This window comes from Mobula birostris, chromosome 3 (genome assembly GCF_030028105.1).
Source record: "Mobula birostris isolate sMobBir1 chromosome 3, sMobBir1.hap1, whole genome shotgun sequence".
Taxonomy (NCBI): Eukaryota; Metazoa; Chordata; class Chondrichthyes; order Myliobatiformes; family Myliobatidae; genus Mobula; species Mobula birostris.
This window is the reverse complement of record NC_092372.1, coordinates 208,096,181-208,114,908: the sequence shown is the minus strand read 5'-3', so window position 1 is coordinate 208,114,908 and position 18,728 is coordinate 208,096,181. Positions and strand designations below refer to the sequence as shown.

At 38.0% G+C, this 18,728-nt stretch overlaps 1 protein-coding gene across 3 annotated transcripts in view; it reads left to right on the top strand.

The window, feature by feature from the left end:
* Positions 1–18,728, top strand: part of ube3c (ubiquitin protein ligase E3C) — a 152,958-nt gene that overhangs the window by 27,954 nt on the left and 106,276 nt on the right. For all 3 annotated transcript variants that reach the window (XM_072254039.1, XM_072254038.1, XM_072254040.1), the window contains exons 9-11: positions 357–589; positions 1,527–1,681; positions 4,790–4,977. In XM_072254039.1, coding sequence (XP_072110140.1) covers positions 357–589; positions 1,527–1,681; positions 4,790–4,977 — 576 coding nt within the window. The remainder of the gene's footprint in view (positions 1–356; positions 590–1,526; positions 1,682–4,789; positions 4,978–18,728) is intronic.

Genomic DNA, 18,728 nt, shown 5'->3' with positions numbered 1-18,728 from the left:
GTCTTTTTAACAAAAAGTTGAACTGATTTACTCTTTGGCTGATATTCTTGCATGAACTCTTGGAACAGATGTTAATGGTAGTTTCAAGAGTGGAATGCCTGACAAAGTTTTCCCAGTATGTGTTGGGAATAGGGAGATTGTATTTGATTTAGATCATCAACTTTTTCAACTAAAGTACAATTTCTATCTTTATCAAATATGTAGCTAGGGGAGTGAAACATGTTTATTGTCCCCATCCCTTTAAATACAACAATGAAAGATTCTGTGCACTTTAGTACTTCACAATATTTGCAGTTTGTTTGCCTAATATATTAACTACCAAATTTTGCTGTTATTTATAAATTATGTCCACACAGGCATCAAGTCTTTGCTATATTGGCAAAAGAATTTTTCACTGCACCGTTCACAGACCAGATCTTCAACTTCCTTGTTCCAGCACTGTCTGCTGTGGGGACTTCCTTTCCTTATGTACCTTTCCTAACTGCACTATTAATACCGAAAACAACCTCTTCAGTAGGACTTACTTATACCAAGGATATGGCACCTTGGCTCCTTTACTTTGTTCTTGCTGTTGGTGAATCACAGATAGGTATGTTTCTTGACTCCCTTCAGTATTTTTTTTTGTACGTAGAGCATGCATCTTGTAGAATTTGAAGGTAATAACTTGCCAACAGTTTTTGTCTTAGTATTCTTTGTGAATACAGTTTTTCTTTTATAGATCAAATGTTTTTATAGTAAATTTACTTTTATGTATTTTCATTCTTTTATTTGCACATTCCTCAGATATTAAATATAATTTTGCTGTTTTAACATTTTGTTACTTGTGGTATTCTGTATTGTTAAGTGTTCTTTAATGCTGTATGAGCGAAAGGAACATAACCATATATTTTGTGTTTTAAGATCCTTATATTTTTTAGTAATTAAAATATCTAAATATCTAAAAGAATCTGTGACTTTAAAAGGAGTATTATCATATATAGAGACAGAATAATTTAAAGGAAACAATTCACTTCTACTAAAATTTATTTTATATCCTGAAAAATCTCCAAATTCATTAAATAATTTTAGCAAGGCAGGAATAGATTCGTCAGGATTAGATATATAAACCAATAAATCATCAGCGTAAAGAGAGATCTTATGCATGGTCTCATTCATAAAAATCCCATGGATATTTTTAGCCTCACGAAGAGCAATAGCAAGGGGTTCTAATATTAAATTAAACAACAAAGGACTTAATGGACAGCCTTGCCTTGTCCCCCATGAAAGCTGAAAAAAAAAGACCTACAATTGTTAGTGACAACAGTAGCAATAGGGGCTTTATATATCACTTTAATCCAATTATTAAAATTAGCACCAAAGCCAAATTTCTGTAAAACATTAAATAAATATTTCCTCCTTTGAGTGATCCAATTTTTTTACTTTGGAAAAATAAAGGTATTAATTCTTCTTTGGATTTATTTAAAGAAGATAGATTGATGTCTTTTGAACAATTAATTGATAAATATATTTTGTGTTTTTTCGATTAGCATTTCTGTCTGAGAAAGGCATGCTTGTGTACCTAAAGATGCTTCAGATTATTTTACCACAGTTACCCGTTTCATTGACTGAGTCAAATGGCAGAGAAATTGGTAGTGACTCAGAAAATGAAGAGGAGGAGGAGCGCAAGATGGTTACCAACAAAGTAAGAAAAATATGTGATTGCTTTAGTTTCCAGTTGCCGTTAAAATAGCTTTTAAATGTGTAAATTTTATTGAAACTGATTTCCAAAGCTCATTAAGTTTCCATAGATCTTGATAAAATTATGGACTGCTTATGTTTTGTGTGTAAAAGCAGTGAATGATACAAGCTTTCAAGAAATTTCTTTGGTCAAATTTATTGGAAGTAAGTGATTTAATTAAAAATAATATTGACTTATCAGTGAATTGATAATCAAATTCTGCTAAACACATGGTACCATTCTGAAAGTATCTAATCATGTACCAGAGCAAAATGTGTAAAACTAACAAGATTTTTAATTAGGCCTTGGTTAAACTTCAAGTAGATAGTCATGGAATTATGGAGCACAGAAACAAGCTCTTCAGTCCATCCAGTTCATGCTGAACTATTAATCTGCCTAGTCCCACTGACCTGCACCAGGCTAAAGCCCTCCATACCCAGTTGAAAGGATTAGATAGGGTGGATGTGGAGAGGATGTTTCCTCTGGTGGGGTATCCAGAACTAGAGAGCACAGCCTCAAAGGTGACCTTTTAGAACAGAAGTAAGGAGAAATTTTTTTTAGCCAAAGAGTGGTGAATCTGTGAAATGCTCTGCCACAGACTGCGGTGGAGGCCAAGTCCGGGGTATATTTAAAGCGGGAGTTGATAGATTCCTGATTGGTCGGGGTATCAAGGGATATGGTGAGAGGGCAGGTGTATGGGGTTGAATGGGATCTGGGATAAGCCATGATGAAATGGCAGAGCGTACTCGATGGGCTGAATGGTCTAAATCTGCTTCTATGTCTTATGGTCTTCGACCACTAGTCCTTAGCTTGAATATTTTCAATTGGGCAATTGTATCATGATTGGCTACAATTTTGCAGGTTGTTCTTGGTTTCTGTAATCTTGATAATGTTGTGGAGGTGATGCTTATTCGAAGGCTGAACAACATACATTAGAATCTGAATTTGTAGTTTTACTTTCTGCAGGGTTTAATACAAAATGATAAGCCATTGCACACACGTGTACCCTTCCGTTTCCAAATGATATATGCTTATGCAGCAGAAGCAGGCCTTCAAATGGGCTCAACCTAACATTAAAAATAAACCAAAGAATATGTTGAACCAATGGATGGCCATCCACGTCATTGGTTCTGAGCTATCTGAGTTATGCTGCCTAACTATTACTAAATATTTAGGTTTAAAGTAGACTCAGTAAATTATTTTAAGAACAATCAGGTTGCTTGGAAGGGGGATGGAATCTGATAATTATATCGAAACTGAGAAACGGAAATTAGTGACAGTTTCAAAGACAGAAGAAAGTAGCCACAGAATTCTGACTCTGCTTAATGGTTTATATCTAAATGCAGTGAGTCGAGTGAATAAGATAAGTGAACTGACGCTGGAGATTGCTGTGTGCAGAAGTGATTTTTTTAAAAAAGGGGTAGAAATATACATTAAAGAAACTATCATAGTTATGGGAAAGGATATATTTTAAGGGTTGAATTTGCAAAACGAGTAAGGAGCAATCGCTGATGGGGACACTAAAGACTTCAAAAGTAAAACGGGGAGAGGGCGATTTGTAGGCTACCTTTTTTAACCATTGCTAAAGTGCTAAGGCAGTATATAGGAGACTTTAATTCTTTCAACTGGCATACAGTTAAAATAAAATTTATCGAGAATGCAAAGTTTGTAAGTTGCATTCAGGAGAATTTTATAGGTAGTATGGTGCAAATCATACTCCTGAATTGGGAAGGGGTATGTGGGGGAGTGGTGCGAGGGGATAAGTGATGCAGTTTGGGGAATGATGCTGGGCTGGTGGAATTTAAAAAAAATACTGATGTGTTTCTTTTATCATTTTCAATGGTGTGTATGGAATAGATTTTTAATGCTTTAAATTTTAGGGAAAGTCTGTTGTTATAGATCAGAGGTACCTATGAACATAAGATCATGAGGTATAGGAGCAGAATTAGGTCATTTGGCCCAAGCTGTTGCTCTGCCATTTTATCATGGCTGATCCAATTTTTCTCTCAGCTCATTCTCCTCCTCCTCCCTAACCAATCAAGAATCTATCTGCCTTAAATATACATAAAGACTTGGACTCCGTAGCTACATGTGGCAAAGGATTCCAGAGATTCACCATTCTCTATTAAAGAAATTTCTTCTCATCTCTGTTCTAAAAGGATGCTCCTCTGTTCTGAGGCCGTGTCCTCTGGTATTAAACACTCCTGCCATAGGAAACAGGAATGTAACATTTTGATTTATAAATTCAGTTATTTTTCATTGGAGCAATATTAGATATTTTCCAAACATTCAGTTCATTTAGGACAATTAAGAAATCATAACTTGATAAGTCCTTGGCAAGTAGGATTAAAGAGAATCCCTACATTTCTTTTCGTGGAGGAAGAGGATAACTAGGGAGCAGGTAAGATCACTGAAGGATAAAAGAAGGAATGTGTGTTTGGCGGTGGAGGATGTGGGTGAGGTCTGAAATGAGTACTTTGTATCAATATTTGCTAAGGACAGGGTGTGAAGGATAGGAAGATCAATGTTGGAGTATGCTCATTTGAAGATTAAGAAGGAGGCAGTGTTGGGTATCTTAAAGAGCAGGGCCTAAAGAAATGTACCCCGTTATTGAGAGAGGAAAACAATGAGCTTAATCAGTGTTTTCTGTCCTCTCTAGCCGTTGGTGAGGTCCCAGAGGACTGGTGAATAGCAAATGTCTAATAGGGGAGAACACGCATTTAAGATGAGAGTAGGTGCATTCAAAGCAGATGTTTGGAGAAATTTTTTATAGGGGGGTGGATGCCTGAAATGCACTGTCTGGGGTAGTGGTGGTGGCGAATATAATAGAAGTGTTCAAGTGTACACATAGATGTGCAGGAAGTAAAAGGATATGGAGATTGTGTAGGCAGGAAGGTTTATTTTAATTGGGTAGTTGATTAATTTAATTGGTTTGATGCAACATTGTGGGCCAAAGGGTCTTTCCTGGTGCTGTACAGTTCTATGTTGTACAATTTGTTTCAGAATCAGATTATGTTCCTTTTGCATATTTGTATCTGGATTGAACGTACTCATATTTGGTTCTTTTTAAAGGGTAATGGTAGAATTTCAGTGAGCGTAATTACTGCGGAGTGTCTCAAGAAGCTGGATACTAAACAGCAAACAAATTCCTTGCTTAACCTGGTTTGGAAGGAATCTGTAAGTGAAGATGTTTTCACTATGATGGCGTCAATCTGCCACACACTGATGGTGCAACACAGAATGATGGTTCCAAAAATCAGGCAAGTGGATTACCATAGGAGATTAGAATTCTCAGAGAATAAAACGTAATTCTGAACATTTGGTTGCCAGAAGCATCTCTAAAATTGAAGGCATGCAGCTATTGAAAATATTTTCAATTGCTAATTTGCTTTGATGTGGAAATAAGTTTGAATCATTTTTTAAAATGGTGTTCTCCAGACCTCACTTTCCCTTGAAATAGTCAAAGCTTCTGTGCTGCAATACTGTCAGAGATTAACCATCAAAGTGTTTGTTTCATCTGAAATCTTTTAAATTAGAATCTTAAAAAAAAGATTTTTATTTCAGATTCTGATTTGTGTTTGTAGACCACTGTTTATTTGTAAAGTTAATATTGAATCTTGAAATAATGATATGACAATATATGTAAACAACGTTTAACAGACTGGGAGCACATTAAATTCAAAGGCATAAATTTTGTTAGTGGAGTGTCTGTGCACAGACACAATATGGAGATGTACACAAACAATGACACATCAATTAACCAGATCATTGGAGTTTATTCACCTTTGTACACCTGTGATCATTGCAGCAATCCTTGAATCATCAAAGTGCAAAAGAAGCCATTTGGCCTAAGTCTTGTGGTATGACTTCCTTCTGTGCCATAATGACTAATATTTTATTTGTAATTTCTCCATAGCTGTTACCTTTTTTATAAGTATTTGGACAGTGACTGTTGAAAATTGCATTGTATGGGATTATGTGGTTTCTAGGGCACTAATTTAAATGTGAAAACTATTGAAAATTGACCTAGACAGAGTAGGAGAATGGGCAAAGAAGTGGCAGATGGAATACAGTGTCAGAAAGTGTATGGCCATGCACCTTGGTAGAAGAAATAAAAGCATAGACTATTTTCTGAATGGAAAGAAAATTCAAAAATCTGAGGTGCAGAGGGACTTTAGAGTCTTCGTGCATGATTTTCTAAAGGTTAATTTGCCTGAGGAGTCTGTGGTAAGGAAGGCAAATATGATATTAGCATTCATTTTAAGAGTGCTAGAATATATAAGCAAGAATATAATGTTGAGGCTTTTTAAGGCACTGGTGAACCTCACTTGGAGTATTATGATCAGATTTGGCCCCCTTATCTAAGAAAAGATGTGCAGACATTGGAAGAGGTTCAAAGGAGGTTCATGAAAATGATTCCAGGATTGAAAGGCTTATCATATGAGGAGCATTTGATGGCTCTGGGCATGTACTCACTGGAATTCAGAAAAATGAGGGGGGGATCTCATTGAAACCTATAGAGTGGATGTGGAGAGGATGTTTCCAATCACAAACAAGAGAAAATCTGCAGATGCTAGAAATGCTGGATGTTTCCAATGGTGGGGTAGTCTAGGACCAGAGAGCACAGGCTGAGAATAGAGGGATGGCCATTTAGATCAGAGATAAGGAATTTCTTTAGCCAGAGAGTAATGAATCTGTGGAATTTGTTGCCACAGGTAGTTGAAGAGGCCATGTCATTGGGTATATTTAAGGCAGAGGTTGGTAGATTTTTGATAAGTCAAGGCATGAAGTGTTAGGGGAGAAGGCGGAAAATTGGAGCTGGGAGAGAAATGGATCAGCCATGATGAAATGGTGCAGCAAACTTGATGGGCCAAATGGCCTAATTCTGCTTCTATATCTTATGGTTTAACATTTTTTTGTAGCTTGCTGCATTGTCCATTGTCAATCATCACTACCACTCTGTATGACTTGATACTATTTCTCTACAGTACCTTGTGCATGTTTTTCCTAGGAATTTAAAAGCGGCAGCACAGTAGTGTAGTACTTTGCACAACGCTTTACAATACAGGAGATGTGGGTTCAATTCCAGCTGCTGCCTGTAAGGAGTTTGTCTGTTCTCCTCGTGACCACATGGAGTTACTTCAGGTGATCACGTTTCTTCCCACAGTCTAAAGGCATGCCAGTTGGTAGGCTAATTGGTCATTGTTAATTGCTGCATGTTTAAGCTAAGATTAAATCAGGGGATTGCTGGGCAGAGTGGCTCGAAGGGCCAATTCCATGCTGTATCTCAATAAATAAATAAACAAACAAACACAAACAAAAGTTAAATGCAGAGCTATGTCACTCATCCCTTTGTGCCTGTTGTGCCATTCAAAGAGATCAAGACTGGTCCTTCAGTAACATTTCTGAGTACTAACCATATATCGCTTGATTCAATAATATGCAAAATACTAGTGTTCTTTCTTAAATATGTTGATATGAACCTCCATGGCTATCAAGGGGGAAAGAATTCCAAAGATTCTAAATGAAGAAGTCTTTGCATGTGGCCTCAATGGCTGGTCTGGACTTCTCAGCCAAAGGAAGCAATATCTTACATTTCTTTTGTCATGCTCTGGAAAAGAAATGTTTCAACAAGATAATTTTCCATTCTTTGAGACATGCCAGATTATATAGGCCCATTTTACTTAATCTGATACTATGTACTCACCATCCCAGGAATCAATCTACTAAACCGTACTTGTATTTGTTCATCCTTGCGGAGAAAGACTTGACAGTACTCCAAATGTGCTGTCCCCAGGACTGATGATAATTGTAGTTTGACACTTTTGCTCTTGGACTCAGACCTGCGTGCAATAAAAGGCCACAGTACCATTTGCCTTCCATGTTAATTTTCAGTGATTCATATGTAAGGATACACAGTCTCCCTGAACAACTTTTCATCTGTCATCAGTTTTAAAAAATATTGCTATTCCTGATTGTTCAGCATTAATTATGCCTGTAAATAGGATGCCAATACATTGATGTTAATTAAAATGCAAACTGCAAAAGTAAAACTGCCCAAAGTATGCGGGTGGTAGCATATGAACAATTAATTAGGAGGATGGCACTCAGGAGGGTTTTTGGAAGCAGGTCTTGTATTTTATTCTTTGGAATTGGTGTAATTACTCTCTCATGGCTTCTTCAGAGTTAATTGTCACAATTCCCCCTGCAACCATCCCCTCATAATGGCTTCATGCATTTGCTGTTTGGTTACTCAGCTGTTAAGACTTGCTAGTGATTGCTCCATCCTCTGCTGTATGTTGCTGGAAAAAGAAATGTGTGCTGTTGTTTCCTGGAATGCTATATTGCAACAGGGTACTTTAAGGATAGGGGGTTAAAAATAATAGGGAGATCTGATTATTCTACCATGTGGCTTATTACTCTTCATGGGTTTATAAGGAACAAAGCTTTCCTGGAGGATATTAATTAGCTGAGGTAAATTTAATTATAATGTAGACAATATGGCTGGTACAAGAAGATTTATGTGCCAGATATTTTTTCCAATATAATTGTCTTTTTGTGCCCCTACATGAATTCACCATAAAGTTATTGTGGTTTCAGCTCAGAAATAATGTGAGGTTTGTTTAATAGATGTAGATATACTTTCATTTGAGGTCAAGGTACATGTATATTGCCATGTACAACTCTGAGATTCATTTTCTTGTGGCAACTGTTCCCGGTTTCTGAATTGCAGTAATTACCTTAATGTTTAAATTTTCTTAAGTTTTGCTGTTTCTATTTCCCATGTATTTTAAAGTCATGCAACAAATTATGTTAAAGGTTTGGTTCAGTTTTGGAGAAATGGTTAGAGTAATGTTTGTTTTTTATTTAGATTTAGATTTGGATTATGAGGACATGTAGTCCTCTTTTATTGTCATTTAGTAATGCATGCATTAAGAAATGATACAATATTCCTCCGGTGTGATATCACAAAAACACAGGACAGACCATGACTGAAAAACTAACAAAACCACGTAATTATAACATATAGTTACAACAGTGCAACAATACCATAACTTGATGAAGAACAGTCCATGGCACAGTAAAAAAGTTCAGTTTCTCACGCAGACAGGAGAAGGAAGAAAACTCTCCCTGCCATGCCCGACCACAGTCCGACTCTGAGTCGTCCGAAAACTTCGAGCTCTGATCAGCCCTCTGACACCGAGTGCCATCTCTATCCAAACACTTCGACCTCAGCCTCGGTCGCCAGCAGCAGACAAAGCCGGGGATTTTGGGCCCTACCCTCCGGAGATTCTCGATCGTACAGTAACAACAGCAGCTAACCAGGCATTTCAGAAATTTCTCCGGATGTTCCTCTGCTTCTCACGTCTGTCTTCATCAAATCAGAATTGTCCACGGCCCTTATTTAACAGAAACGATATCATTTCACCGGAGAGCTGCGTGCGCTGCCATCTTCTCCTCCCGCCTCATGTATTTTCAAATTTTTTTCTAATGTGCTGCGCAACATCAATGGATGCAATCATAAATTTAGGGCCTTTGTATGCTAAGGCAAGGATCAAGTTTTAAACCAGGATTTCAGCATTCAGATTTGTTTTGCAATATTTAAAATAACAAGGTACTTTGTATAAAAAAAAACTGAGAGTTTTCAGATGAGATGTTAACTTTGCAGCTCTGGTATTTTGTAAAAGGGCCCATTCCATTGTTCAAAAATTTCCCAGTATTCTTGTCAGCAAAATCAACAAGTCATTTGTCATTGTTATTTCTGAATTTGGCTCTGTCAAATTTTGCTGCTATATTAGCTATGTAATTAAAAAAAATGTAATTTTTTGCGGAACAGAGGAATAAATTCAGGTTATGTTGCTAAACCAAAGAAATCAAAATGTTCTCAAATTTAATTTTGTGTTTCTTCAATGGATCTCTGTTAAGGTAAAAATTGGGACCTGCAAATAAGCTGTTCTTAGTCCATATTTGGATGGAAAAGTAGGTCGACTGGTTAGTAAGTTGGTAGATGACATCAAAATTGGTGTAGATGATGACAAGGAAGGTTGTCAAAGGATGTAGCATGTATTAGATGAGGTGGACATTTGGGTGGAAAGCAGTAGATAAAGTTTGGTGCAGAGAAGTATGAGATGTTGCATTTTCAGAGGCCAAGTTAAAAAACAAAATACGCTCGGCCCACATATAGTTGTTTGGGTTGCAGAAATTTCCTATTGGGGATTCACAAATCACATTTCAAGCATTGGAGATACAAAATATAATTTGCTCTTGCAGAATTTGTGGTGAAAAAGTAAGGAGAAAAGAAACATTTAATCCATTTTTTAACAAATCACACTTGACACATGACAGATAAAATCGTGGTTTTATTAGCACAATGGCTTAATTTTGCTCTTCCCCCCCATATTATTTACTGTTATTGTTTTGAGTTGTCATGCAACTTTCTTACCAATATATGCCTTTATTTTCAAACTGGTGAAAAGAGATTAAGAGACATGAGGCTGCCAGTTGCCTCCAACCCCTCAATGTCCTCCCCCCCCCCCATCACCCCTTGCCTCCATCTGCACTTGTTTCCCTCTTTCCTTATCTCTTACCTCCAGCCTTGAGTTTGCTCCACATCATTACATCTGTAGTTACTTGTGTTTTGAAATATAGCTGCTAGCTACTTAAGAGGTTTGCTTTGGAAACTAACAAGACAATCTCCTAAGTCATCTCCTCCTGTTGAGAAAACAACTTTTTGTAGGAAAGTGTACATCTGTATTTATGGTATTGGATTTAATGGAAAAAAAGGGTACTGTGATAGGAATATTTTGCTAGAAAAGCAACCCCTCTGTAATTTGTGGTTGTCTGTACACAATAAATGGAGCTTTGATATTCAGAGGGATTTTGGGGTGCTAATCTGTAGCTGCCTGAAAGTGGCATCGCAAGTGGATAGGGTGGTAAAGATGGCAAATGGCATTCTTGCCTGCATTGGTCGGGAATATAAATGTTGGCATGTCACGGTACAGTACTATTAAACTTTGTTTAGGTCACATTTGGAATATTGTGTGCTGTTCTTGATATTGTATTATAGCAATGATGTGGAAACTTTGAAGAGGGTTCCAAAGTAGTTCACCAGGATGTTGCCTGGATCTGACTGTATTGGCTGTAAAGAGATTTTGGACAAACTTGAGTTGTTTTTTCTCATGTCAGAACACGTACCAATCCTCGTAGAGGGATCAGAAATGGAGAGAGTGAGCAGCTTCAATTTCCTGGGTGTTAAGATCTGAGGACCTAACCTGGTCCCAATGTATTGATGTAGCTGTAAAGAAGGCAAGACAGCGGCTATACTTTATTAGGAGTTTGAAGAGGTTTGGCATATCAACAAATAAACTCAAAAACTTCTTTAGTTGTACCATGGAGAGCATTCTGACAGGCTGTATCACTGTCTGGTCTGGAGGGGCTATTGCACAGGACCGAAAGAAGCTGCAGCAGGTTGTAAATCTAGTCAGCTCCATCTTGGGCACTAGCCTACAAAGTACCCAAGACATCTTCAGGGAGCGGAGTCTCAGAAAGGCAGTGTCCATTATTAAGGACCTCCAGCACCCAAGGCATGCCCTTTTCTCACTGTTACCATCAGGTAGGAGGTACAGAAGCCTGAAGGCACCCACTCAGCAATTCAGGAACAGCTTCTTCCCCTCTGCCATCCAATTCCTAAATGGACATTGAATCTTTGGACACTACCTCACTTTTTTTTAATATACAGTATTTCTGTTTTTGCATGTCTTTAATCTATTCAATATTTGTAATTTACTTGTTTTTATTTATTTATTTTTCTCTGCTAGATTATTATGTATTGCATTGAACTGCTTCTGCTAAGTTTACAAATTTCAAGTCGGAAGCCGGTGATAATAAACTTGATGCTGATTCTGAAGGGTGACCTGATAGAAGTATATAAAATCATAGAGTCAAAATCTTTATCTGAGGATGGAAATGTCCAATACTAAAAGGGATAAATTTAAAGTGAGAGGAGGAATGTTTGAAGATTTACCTCTGCTAGTGAGGGGGGTAAAGCAGATACTGTAGCAAACTTCAAGTGGCATTCAGACAGACATGAATAAACAAGGATTATAAGAATATGGACCATTTGCAGGTAGATAGAATTAATTTAGATTGGCATGTTGGCATTTATATGGTGAGCAGAAGTGCTCATTCCTGTGCTGTACTGTTCTATAGAAGGAGAGGGAAAATGTGCAAGGGTATTGTTACTGATGGTTATGAAATAAGACTTGGGAATTTTATGGTTATCTAAACTAACTTTGGGGTTACTGTTGTATGTGGTCATATAGCTTGGCAGCAGTTCTTACAGTTGGTGAAATGCAAAATTTGATGACTGTTTAAACTATAAAACTGTTTTCAGTCATTAGCTACTGTTATGCTAATGTATAATTGGAACAAAACTGCTTGAAAATTGCAGAACCAGTAATTTTTCTAGTTGCTTCAACCTTCTTTCTTCAGACTTTTTCTGTGCATGTAACAAAGCCTCACATTCGGATATGAAGTAATTTGTCCCGTAAGAACACTTGTAACATCAAGTCCTCTGGCTCTTATTCCCTACAGTTCCACTTATTTCTTTCAAAATTATTCTGTCACTTGATTGTCATTTTCCTCCAAATTGTCATGCCACCTTAGTGCATTGTAATAATTCACAGTATCCCATTAACCTACCAACCATGTAGCTTTACAAAACCTTTTGTTTTGTGCTGAGGAAGCATTTATCAAATAAATCAGAATCAAGTTTAGTATCACTGACATGTTAACATTTGTTTTTGTGGCAGCAGTATATTGCAACACATAATAAAACAATAAATTACAATAAGAGACACACACACACAGAAATAAGTAACGTGAAAAGAGAGCGAAAAGGCAGAAAAAAAGTGAGGTGGTGTATATAGGTTTATTTCCCATTCAAAAATCTGGCGGGGGGGGGGGGGGGGAAGAATCCATTCCTAAAATGTTGAGCGTGTTCTTCAGGCTTCTGTACCACCTCCTTGATGGTAGCAGTGAGAAGAGGGCAAGTTCTAAGTGTTAAGGGTCCTTAATGATAGAGTTACCTTTTTAAGGCATCGCCTTTTGAGAGTGTTCTTGATGCTGGGAAGGCGAGTATTCATGATGGAACTTTCTGCAGCTTTTTCCAATCCTGTGCAGGTGGTCCCTCCGTACCAGATGGTGATGCAACTAGTTAGAATGGTTTTTGTAGTTCATCAGTAGAAATTTGCAAGAGTCTTTTGTGACCTACCATTTCTCCTCAAACTCCTAATGAAATATAGCTGCTATTGTACCTTCTTTATAATTACATCAATATGTTGGGCCGAAGTTCTTTAAAAAGCTAAAGCTCTGCAAGATTTTTGTATAAGAGATTAACAAATCCTGAAATCTAAAGACTGTCAATACCTGAAGCTACATGAAGCATCAGCAGTTATCTGAAGCCATTAAATAAAGAGGTAATGAATGATTTTAGGAACTCCACTATGGTGATGCTATGCTCAGTAAAAGTGATTTAGAGCATGGCATTCCACACAGGAAATGGCAGCTGTGCTTAGTACAATATAGCCATAATATGGCTTTCTTCACTTCAGTAAGCACCTTTACAAATAATTTGCTAGTAGATGTGACCAGTGTGAGACGCATTTAAAATTAGTAGTTATTGCCCAGGGAGGTAGGGTATTTGCAGCAATAAATGCAGACATCCCAATTCAGCATCATCTATGTTCTTGAAACCTCACATCCTGCCTTGATGTAATTAGCCTGCAAAATGCTAATTATCCTAATTGAGCATTGACAATTTCATTGACATCTTATTTCCTCTGGTAGCTATAAAGACTTCTAAACTAAAAGAGTAGTTAATAGGCTTTCAGTGCATTATTTACATTACTGTTTTACAATGGACAGCACAAAACAAGATGAACAGAGGCACTTAAATATACAACCAATTACTTTGTGGTTCTGGGCTCTAGTGTTAGAGTATTTTGTCAACTTTCAAACTTATTTTTGATACAGTGATGGTGATACCAAAATTAGCTAAGATTTATTGAATAACCAACTTGTAGTTGGTAAGTCGGATGATGCTTTTACATCTGAGACTAGATTTACAGAGCATTTGAGCATATGTTTGCTTAAATAATATTCTATATATATATATATTGTCAATAGTTTCCAAATGTTACAAGTGCAGGCTGACACTTGCATGTGAAGATTCGGGCATTGCTGATAACTGCAGTTTCCAATTAAGTGCCAATTAAAAGCGTAATACAGTATAGCTTCCAGCAATTAAGGTTTATGATGAGACTCTGAACATAGTAGGCCACTTGTTATATCTTTGGAGCCACCTTTCAGTGAAGTCTGAAGAATTTTGACATTGCCAGTGGAGGAAAAGGCTATTTGAAGATGAAGACATGTGACCCATCATGAGCCCTGTCATCTCCTGGGCAGCAGTGATCCCAACCTTCTGGACTTTGTACAGAAGTCACTTCAAAAATACCACTGATGGTGTTTCTGAAAATTCCTTAAACCTTATTAACCAAAATTGTCCTCTTCCCAGACTAACCTCCCTGAGTCTGTGCATTGTGGGAACAGCATTTGGAGTGCACCACCATGTAGGCTAAACACTACCTTGCTTTGCTAGTTATATCTGTTGATGGCTCTGTATTTCCACATTGGCCTCATCAAATTCCTCAAAACCCAGAGACCTGCAGTCAAAGTAATTCATCCATGATTCTGAGGGACAGCTGAAGAAGAATAACAATTTTGCAAAAAGTATAAGTAGAATAATGTTAGAAGATCTTTAATTTTAAGATGGGGATGGGAGCCATATAATGGAGCTGAGGATGAGCCAACAGGTTTACAAGTAGATGATGGGTGTAACATGAATGTAAGGAAGGTCAAGCCAATAATTGGCTACAAATGCAGACAGAACAGAGTTAATTTGTACCACAGAGGCAAAATTCAAAAGGGCAAAGAATGCAGGACTGAAAGTGCTGTACTTAAATGCACGTAGCATTCAGAATAAGGTCCAAGAACTCATGGCGCAATTGGCGATTGGTCGGTATGATGTTGTGAGCATCCCTGAGTTGTAGCTGAGGGAAGGTCGTAGTTGGGGGCTTAACATCAAAGGATATACTTTGTATTGAAAGGACAGGCAGGAAGGCATAGGCAGTGGTGTGGCTCTGTTGGTAAGAGATGGAATTATCTTTAGAAAGAGGTAACAGGGTCAGAGAATGTTGAATCTTTGTGGGTGGAGTTAAGAAATTGCAAGGGTAAAAAAACATGTACGTGAATCATATGTAGGCCTCCAAATAGTAGCCAAGATGTGGGGTTGAGATTGCAAAGGGAGCTGGAAAAGGCATGTAATTAGGGTAATGACACAATTGTAATGGAGGACTTTAATATGCAGAGGGATTGGGAAAATCAGGGTGGTGTTGGATCATAAGAGAGGGAATTTGTTGAATACTTACAAGATGGAATTTAAGAGCAGCTTGTACTTGAGGCCACTCAGGGAAAGGCTATCTTAGATTGGGTGCTTTGAAATAACCCAGATCTTATTAGAGAGCTAAATGAACCCTTAGGAGGCAGTGATCATAATCTGATTGAATTCATACTGTAGTTTGAGAGGGAGAAGCATGACTCTCATGTATTAGTATCACAGTGGAATAAAAGGAATTAAAGAGGCATGAGAGAAGAGCTTGCCCAGGTGGATTGGAGGAGGATACTGGCAGGGATGACGGCAGAGCAGAGATGGCTGAAGTTTCTGGGAATAGTTCACAAGGTGCAGGATAGATATGTCCTACATAGGAACAAGTTCTCAAATAGCAGGAGTAGGCAACCGTGACTGACCAAGGACGTTAAGGGCTGCATAAAAGCCAAGGAAAGGCCATATAAGGTAGCTAAAGTGAGTGGGAAGTTGGATGATTGGGAAGCTTTTAAAATCTAACAAAAGGCATTTAAAAAGCTATAAAAAGGGAAAAGATGAAATTTGAGGGCAGACTAGCCAGTAATATAAAGTTGGATACTAAAGGTTCTTTCAATTATATAAAGAGTAAAAGGGAGGTGAGAGTTGATATTGGACCACTGGAAAATGATGCTGTGAGGTAGTAATGGGGGACAAAGAAATGGCAGATGATCTTAATGGGTACTTTGCATCAGTCTTCCAGTGTGCCAGTGGTCCGTGAGTGTCAGGGAGCAGGAGTGAGTCCATTGCTACTACAGAGGAAAAATTGCAAGGCAAACTCAAAGGTCTTGGGGTGGATTAGTCACTTGGATCAGCTCGATTACATCTCAGAGTGTTGAGAGAGGTTGCTGAAGAGATAATGGATGCATTGGTCGTAATCTTTCAAGAATCACTTGATTTTGGCATGGACTTGGAGGACTGGAAGATTGCAAATGTCACTGCACTATTTAAGAAGGGAGGAATGCAAATGAAAGGAAATTATAAGCCAGTTAGTCTAACCTCAGTGGTTGGGATAGTGTTGGAGTCTATTATTAAGGATGAGATTTTGAGGTACTTGGAGACTAATGATAAAATAAGTCAAAGTCAGTATGGTTTCAGTAAAGGGAAATCTTGCCTGACAAATCTGTTGGAGTTCTTTCAGGAAGTAACAAGCCGGGTGGACAAAGGAAAGGCAGTGGATGTCATTTACTTAGGTTTTCAGAAGACATTTGATAAGATGCCACACATGAGGTTGCTTAATAAGATAAAATTCTATGGGGTTACAGGAAAGATACTGGCATGGATAGCGGAATGGTTGGCAGGCAGGTGGGAATAAAAGGGCCTTTTCTGGTTGGCTGCCAGTGACTAGTGGTATTCCTCAGGGGTCAGTATTGGAGCTGCTACTTTTCAGATTGTTTGTCAGTGATTTAGATAATGGAATTGATGGCTTTGTAGCAAAGCTTGCAGATGATATGAAGATAGGTGGAGGGGAAGGTAGTGCCAAAGAAGTAGTGCGATTGCAGCAGGCCTTCGACAAATTGGAAGAATGTGCAAAAAGAAAGTGGCAGATGGAATGTAGTGTTGGGAAATGTATGATAATGCATTATGGTAAAAGGAACAATACTGCAGACTTTTATCTAAATGGGGAGAAGGTTCGAACATCAGAGTTGCAGAGGGACTTGGGAGTCCTCATGCAAGACTCCCAGAAGGTTAATTTACAGGTTGAGTCTGTGGTTAAGAAGGCAAATGTAATATTGGTATTTATTTCAAGGGGAATAGAATATAAAAGCAAGGAGATAATGCTGAGCCTTTATGAGACACTAGTCAGACCACACTTGGAGTATTGTTAATGGTTTTGGGCCCCATATCTCAGAAAGGATGTGTTGTCATTGGCGAGTCCAGAGGACATTCACGAGGATGATTCCAGGAGTGAAGTTATTAACATATGAGGAGTGTTTGGCAGCTTTGGGCCTGTACTCACTGGAATTTAGAAGAATGCAGGGGTATCTCATTGAAATCTACTGAAGAAAGGACCAGATAGGGTGGATGTGGAGAGGATGTTTCCTATGGTGGGGGTATCCAGAACGAGAGGGCACAGCCTCAAAATTAAGTGGTGACCCTTTAGAACAAAGGTAAGGAGGAATATTTTTAGCCAGAGAGTAGTGAATCTGTGGAATGCTCTGTAACAGACTCTTGTCATAGCTGTACCTATATTTAAGGTGGAAGTTGATCAATTCCTGATAGGTCAAGGATATGGCGAGAAGGCAGGTGTATGGGGTTGAGTGGGATCTGGGATCAGTCATGATGGAATGGTGGAGCAGACTAGATGGGCTGAATGGCCTAATTCTGCTCCTATGTCTTATGGTCTAAAATATTGAAGGATCTGAAATTTTAATTATTTGTTCATGGAATGAGGAAAGCACCATACATCCACACGTACCGCACGAGAGGTCATGGTAAAACCTGGGTTTCTGGTGCTGTGTCATGCGTTGTTCATTTGCATATTATCCCCAAAGTTATACTAATGTTTTTCTGCAAGTGGGAGAGCTTTGTCATAATGGAAGGAGTCTAGAACTGAACACACTTACTTATCAGTGTTCTTCTTTCTACCTTCGGGGAAAAGCCATTGAAGCAGTTTAAATGGGTTGGATTTAAGTCACTCTGCTGAAGTATTCTCATAGTGATGCCCTGTGGCTGAGGTGATTGACCTCCAACAACTACATTCTTTAAGTTAAATAGAACTGCAGCCACTAATGTGTTCCGCTTTGAGCTTAATATGGCTCACTTAATGTCAAGGGCTTATGTGTCTGCCTCGGCTTTGAAATCTACCTTTTGCCCAGAATTTGGTCAAGACTTTAAAGTGTTCGGGAATGAAGTGTGGATCAATTCAATGTGTGCTTGCCTTCTCTTGTAAGTTTGCTGGTGTACTGAATCAGGTTGGTGGATTTAACAGGATAGTGAGGTAGGTGTTTCCTTTAATTTAAGATGTTTTTTGTTGAACTGACCTTTTTGGAGTGTGTACAGTATGGTGTTTGGTTATCATCAAATTCTGGCATAAGTGAAAAGAACTGGAAGTTGAAGGAAGTTTTATTAATGCTGGACTTGTCTCAATTATGTAGGCTACATTTTAAACTGGTATATTAATGGTATATCTGCAACTCTCTTTTCGATCAGTATTCAAAATGTAATCAGTTGTCACCTTTTGTTTTCAGTATAATGTGTATTTTTGAGAATAGCTTTATTTGTCACGTACAGTACATCGGAACATACAGTAAAATGCATCATTTGCATCTAATCAGTGAGGATTGTACTGTGCAGCCACTTCAAAATGTAGGAATAAAATAAAAAAACAGTATTCTGTTATATTTCAATTTTCAGCTCTGGAGAGGGTCAGTACCCAAAATGCTAATGTCTTTCTCTGCACAGGTGGTGATTGATGTCTGTTTCCAGCATATTCTAATTAGTAATTTGATCAGTTTGTATCTAATTTATCACATATGCACATACGGAATGTTTGGTACTTTACAGTGTATATTATTTTCTATAAACTAC